General features: G+C 45.2%; 1 protein-coding gene across 5 annotated transcripts in view; it reads right to left on the bottom strand.

Moving 5' to 3' along the window:
* Window positions 1–6759, bottom strand: part of LOC147450705 (uncharacterized) — a 116131-nt gene extending 109372 nt beyond the window's left edge. For 3 of the 5 annotated variants that reach the window (XR_015189151.1, XM_086519803.1, XM_086519802.1), the window contains exon 1: window positions 6605–6695. Coding sequence is in view for 3 of the 5 variants with exons in the window: in XM_086519803.1 (XP_086375929.1) it covers window positions 6605–6660 (56 nt within the window). In the remaining 2 variants the exon portion in view is untranslated. Of the gene's footprint in view, window positions 1–6604 lie in introns of all 5 variants that reach the window. The other 2 variants (XM_086519804.1, XM_086519805.1) reach the window with 2 other exon arrangements.

Below are 6759 nucleotides of genomic sequence, written 5' to 3' on the forward strand. Positions count from 1 at the left end.
CGAATTTCACTCCAATCTGAGCTGGTGACTCTAGCCTCCTACAGTGCTGCCCCGAGCCTCGATCTGAGCTCTGATACCAGTTGAAGGAGTACGAGCGGAAGTGCGACGCGAGAGAGAGTGCGAGAAGAAGAGCACGACGATATGGTGAACTCGCTCTACTGTAATGTGTAGAGCATAGTGAGTTCTTATTAGGTTTTTACAAAAGAATATGTGTACATACCTGACGGCCCACCCACTTACCTGGGCGACCACATTGGGCTTTATACCCCAACAGATCCCACGCAGTTTGCAAATTCAACCCGGAAAACGCAGATTTCAGCATCTGCGTTTTCAGCGCGTCGTCGTCGCATTGTCATCATCGACATAGAGTCATAATTCAACAGATAAAGATTTGCAGATTTCAGCCCTTAGAGTTTTCAGATTTCAGCCTGCCGTCTCGTCGTCGACATCGTCGGTAAGTCCAAAGCATTGTAGAGATTTGTGCAATCAATAGTAGACCGCTCTCGCCATAGAGAGTGGGGCCTTCGAAGGAGGGTTTGACAACATTCTGGTGTCGTATTCTTCTCTCTCTATCTCTCAGTCTCAGCGCCTTCATTCACAGTGTTCATCCACTTTGTTTGTGTCCATTCCAGTCTCTCACTAAAGGAACGGAAGGCTCTCCCTTCCATAAGTAAAAGGAACCTTGAGCACAGTTCGGAGCACTCATCTTGAGCAAAGTTCAACATTCACTTTCGTTGCACCTTACATTGGTATCAGAGCTTTGGCAGTGTTCTGTATCACTCATGGAAAGAACCACATAATTTTTTTTGCTTGTTGCAGTCACACGTAACCCAAGTCCTCTTGGGCATGTCGATTTATAATCATGTTTTTGAAGAGTGGCAGGAAACCCAAGAAAGAAGGGCTTGTCCAACCTCCCCTTGTGCCTCTTTTCACTTATTGAGAGCGGACCATGCACTTAGCGGCCAGCCAATCGACGTGGAGGTGGGAAAAAGCAAACTTGGTGTGAGCGCAAGGCCGCCAAGGGATGTACCTGCGGAAAAGAGCAGAACTCAGGTGAAGAGAAGATCCTTCTCTAACACAGATGCAAAGCTAAAGAAGACCCTCAAGAACCCAAGAACCAAGTCCCCAAGAACCCAAGTTCCTCGTGAACTTAAGAATCCACGACTTCAGTGTATGGTCATTACCCAAAGCGAAATGGATACTTCGCATGGAGATGATGAGCATGGCAGTGGCGAAGAAGAATTTTCCCCACAAGGAGGTTTTTCTAACTCTCCCCCGTCCCCATCTACGCCACGGATTGCACCAACTCCTATGGAGGCTTTGGTCAAGTCGATGATGGATATGACCGCACAACAACAAGAAGTAAATCGCGTTGTGATGGCACAACAAGAAGCGAATCGCGTTGCCGTGGAACGTGCCCGCCAAAACAGACAGGAAACCTTGGACCGCGAAGTGCACTTGGCGGCCGAGGAACGAAAAGAAAGAAAAGCAGATCGATAAAAAGTCGAGGAGCGTGACCGCCAAATCAAACAGGAAACCTTGGATCACGAAGCACGCTTGGCGGTCGACGAATGAAAAGAAAGAAAAGCAGCACGACAGGAAGCCATGGAGCGTGAGCGTGAGCAAGCGCGCTTGGCGGCCAAAGAAAGACAGGTAGAACGTGAGGCACAGAGAGAACTACGCATGCAAGAGTTGATCCGACAGGTTCTCACCTCAAAATCCGAGCCAGCCAAAGATGTTGGTAGTTTATCAAGTGGCGCAAGCCGAGATTCGGACTCCAACAACCCAGTCACAGAGAAGATCCAATTCAGTAAGTATAATGGTACGATGGATGTTACGATTATTCATTCTTGGTTGCATCAATTTAATGCTTATTTTGCGACAACTAAGAAGACAGGAAATAGCAAGGTTTTGACGGCAGCTATGTACCTTGCCGGTGATGCCATCAATTGGTACCACGCATGGCAAGAGGCAGAGTTGAACGCGCACCTAGAAGAAGCCGAGGATGGCACGCCCCTTTCCTTCAATTGGGCCGACTTCCAAGACAAGCTCAAGGCGCGGTTTATGTCCCCCACAGTACCTGGAACGGTTGAAAGAGGATTGGCGCAGTCTCAAGTAAAATGGTATGCCAATTATGTTTTTCTCTTATCGTGTTTTGCAGCTCGGCACCCAATTACGCAAATCGGATGATGAGCGCAAAGAGGCTTTCATTTTCGGGTTGAACGACTATATCAGGTTTGATGTCGAAGTCCTCGACCCAATCGATCTCAACAAGGCCGTATCGATTGCTCTCGCACAGGAGATGAAGCACAACAAGGGAAAGCCTAAGGAAAACAAGACTTCAACAAGTACCTCTCGGACTCCTCAGAACGGTTAGAACGGTAAGAATGGTAAGAACGGTAACTCTTCTAACCAATCTTCCAATAGTCTCTCAGAAAAGAACTCTCCAATGAACCTAAGGGTAAAGCTAACACAATTGCTAAACCTAAGCTCACTCCAAATGAAAAGGTAGAGCAAGGAATTTTAGGAGGATACATCACGTCGGAAGAGCAAAGTATTTACTCTAAGGAAGGTTGTTGTTTTCATTGTCACATCAAGGGTCACTTAAAAAGAACATGTCCTAAGCTTGAATCTAGAGACACTAAAGTACCCACAGAACCCACTTCCTCTGTCAATGCAATAAATGAGAACAGGAGTGTGACGCAAGTCTCTCATGATCCTTCCATTGATGAGTCTCTCATTAAGTGTTATGGTCATGTGAATGGTCAACGTTTTGTCATATTGTTTGACCCAAGTAGTATGCATGATGTGATTAGTGACTCTCTTGTCGAAAGAGCCCGCTTGGAGGTTAGCACGACATCTCCTTTCGAGGTGTCGGGCTTCGCTCCCGGTATGGACTCTCTCATCACAAAAGAGTGCCTTTATGTTTTGTTCATTGTTCAACAAGCATTCTTCCGCAAAAAATTTGTAGTCTCTCCTCTCTCAGGATGTGATATGCTTTTAGGCATTCGATGGTTTCGTGAGCATAACCCTCTCATTGATTGGGCAGCTAATGCGTTCACTTTCAATGCTAAAAGTGGCTCTCCCAGTGTCATTCATGGGGAGCAAGTTGTTCATTCTTCATGTCTCATTTCTAATGTGCACGCGAAGATTGAAAAGAATCAGGAGATGGAGACTTTCTCAGTCTCGTCTTCTCCACAGCAAGACACACATGATTTGGATGATAATGACAAGCATGATGAATTGCATGATGACGATAAGCATGATGATTTGCAAGACAAAGATGTGATTGTTCACAAGCATGAGAGTTTAGTAGATACTTTTTCTAGTGAAGCTAACCTCATTGCAGATTTGATCGATCACGAAGAACCGATCTTGGCTCTCGAGTCGAGTTCCAAAGAGCCCCCACAGGAAGTATTATGTGTTCGCATGATTAGTCAGTCTGCATTGTTCGTGTGTTTCATTCGTGATCGTTTCCTGTATTTTAATTAGCGTTTTTATGTGATCCCTTTCCAAAGGCATGCCATATTGTACGATGAGCACGATTCACTCATGAATGAGCACAGATGTATACGGATGATTCATGAAAAGATGAAATGTTTGCATTCAAGGAATTCACATTCCATGTCTCTTCCTTGGCATGAAACACTTTCCGAAAGAGCACAAGAAAGACTAAGCATCAAGCATCGGCATTTCCATTATGATTTGCCACAGTTGATTGATTTAATCAGATAGTCAAGATTCGACCCCATTGTTTGCGTGTGTTTGATGAACGGTTTGGCACTCCGTCTCTATGTTCATCTACATTGCATGCACAGTCTTTAGAGAAGACTAGAATTTTTCCAATCACTTTACATGGAATGGGTATATTCATGTTTTTGTGTTGAAAGTGGTTTCAAAAATTTTCATCCTCGGAGATTCTTGAAGAAAGTAGACGCATGACTATAGACGAAGTTGAAGCATTGAAGAAGCCACAGATGACTTTGTGTCACTTTTGGCGCGGCCCAAAGAAGCAAGCGTTGCAGACCTTTATGAAGTTCAAGTACGCATGACCCACGCATCACAGTGGGCCGGTGAAGAGTCCTTTCCAGGATTCCAAACGCTGTTGGCGATCTCCCTCGACGCCATATAGTTCGGTACCAATACCTCACTTTGAAAAGGAGGGGATGTCGCGTGCACAACTAACCCTATGTGTACGTGGACAAGCTACTTCATGACATGGGTTCAGTTTCACCTAGCTTAGGAAGTGATCTCGCACTTTTGTGAGTCTGTTCGCAGACCGTGCATGTCCAGACACTTAAGAGTAGATGCATATCCTCTGGTTGCACACAGCATGACCATCAGATTACCATCATATTACAATCAGAACCCATCAGGAGCATTTTTTACAGTGCATAGACCTATTTTCCCTATTTTTGACATTTTTCACTTATTATTTTTAAGTGACTTTTGTTGGGAACTGGGTAGGGCAATTTGACTTGGCAAGGATATAAGCAAACCTAGCGCTAGCACTTTCTGGCAGAAGAGGCAGCACGAACCCTGTGTTCATCAAGCAACTTCTCAGCAAGACCCCCCCCCACAGAAGACCTAGCGTTTTTGCACATGCAAGCCTAGCGTTTTCACCCAGAACTAGCCCTGGCGTTTTTGCATTGCAGATCAGCCCGGCGACAGCAAGATAGCAGATTCCCACAGCAACACAGCAGATTCCCTAGCGTTAGCAGATTTCCCTCGTTGAACAGTTTTCAGCCCTAGCTTTTTTGCATCAGCATGGCAGATCAGCATTTTGCAATTTCTCCGCGATAAGATCCACAGTAGCACCAGCGTTTTCAGTTTTCAACAGTCAGACATCGTAGTAGGACCCCCAAACCTCGCAGATCTCACCTTCCTGCAGCAGATGCTCGCCGCATGGTCAAATCCCGCGCAGTTTGCAGATTCAACCAGCATCCACGTTTTCAGCGCATCGTCGTTGCATCGTCGTCATTGACATCGTCACCGACATACAGTCAGAATTCAGCAGATAAAGATTTGCAGATTACAACCCTTAGCGTTTTCAGATTTCAATCCGTCTCGTCGTCGTCCTCATCGTCGTCGACATCGTCGGCAAGTCCAAAGCATTGTAGAGATTTGTGCAATCAATAGTAGACCGCTCTCGCCATAGAGAGTGGGGCCTTCAGAGGAGGGTTTGACAACATTCTGGTGTCCTATTCTTCTCTCGCTATCTCTCAGTCTCAGCACCTTCATTCACAGGGTTCATCCACTTTGTTTGTGTCCATTGCACTCTCTCACTAAAGGAACGGAAGGCTCTCTCTTCCGTAAGTAAACGGAACCTTGAGCAGAGTTCGGAGCACTCATCTTGAGCAAAGTTCAATATTCACTTCCGCTACACCTTACATCGGGTCCCCCGTTCCCCATACTCATTCTAGCTTCCCGTTCCGAACCTCCGCTCCATGTTGCAGACGTGAGTATCCGTAACAAGGAGTGGCATTTCATGCTCGTTACCATTCCCCGTTCGTACAAATTTCCAACTGATCAAGACAAGACTTCCTAAAGAAGAGACCGCTAAACCACCAACCGTCACCACCACACCTATTGATCATGGAGGACTTCAAAAACCAGAGAAGAAAACAACTAAATAGACAGATCACAAGTATACCAACATAGTACACACCCATTGAGTGTGGTCACATAGGTCTCGCACCGTCATGCGGAGCGTCGCTCCAATATCACCACTCTTCCATCTCGGTATACAACACATGCATACATGGAAATTCGAAACACTTACTACTCAGACAGACAATCTACAAAGCAAAGGCACACACTACACATAAAGGGAAAAAACACACACCAAAACACACATACAAGCAGCAAACAATGCAATGAAAGAAAGAACCTACGTAAGGAACAAACAGAAAGACCTCAAAAATGCCAACAAGTGGCAAGTTCTGAGAAGAGAAAAGGGTGAAAGTGTCAAAGTGTGCAACAGACGACAAAGAGACAGTTTGCCCTTCTTGAGGAAGGGTGGACCAAAAGCAATGCTTTCCTCGAAGACCACTTTTTTAGAGAAAAATATATATATATTTTGTAGAGGACTTAAAACAGCATACATATGTATGGTTTTTGGCTTTTGCACATGTGAAATCTTAGAGTTGAGCTTTAAGAAAACAATTGTTTGTTTGCACCATGATGGTGCGAAACAGGGAAATTTTTGTGTGTTTATTTGGGCTTCATTGGTATGGACTATGGCATGCTGGTGTGTGGAAGGGCACAAACAAATGTATGTATCATTTGCAGGGAAAATTCACAAAAGCCCCTTTCATGAAGTTTTGAGCTAGACCTTCTGTAGAAAGTAGAGGGCAGCTTTGTAAAAATGAAGGCTGAAAGCCAGTCTGGAATGGTAAAATGAAGGGATGCGAGCCAGAACAGCTATTCGGTTCCGTAGAGAACACAGCTAAGCTGCCAACACGTAATGCAACATCTGCTTTCTCAAGAATAACGAACCCTTGGTCAATTCAAAGGAATATACCGAGTTAACAAATCCTTGACGTGGGGGACGGGTCCGTTAGGGCAGATATCACTGTCAGTAGAGTAGTAGGGTATGGAATACCTGTCGTCAATGAAGAAGGACTCGTCAAGCCACACTTCATCCTCCTCCGCCGTCATCTTGGTTTCTGCAAATCTTTTTTTTTTCAACTTCGTTAGCGTAGCAGCCTCTTTACTTGGTGATTAGGCCTACTTGGTGAGCCAAAGGCTCTTTTCCCG

The sequence above is a fragment of the Adiantum capillus-veneris genome, chromosome 9 (genome assembly GCF_014529385.1).
Source record: "Adiantum capillus-veneris isolate H3 chromosome 9, ASM1452938v2, whole genome shotgun sequence".
Taxonomy (NCBI): Eukaryota; Viridiplantae; Streptophyta; class Polypodiopsida; order Polypodiales; family Pteridaceae; genus Adiantum; species Adiantum capillus-veneris.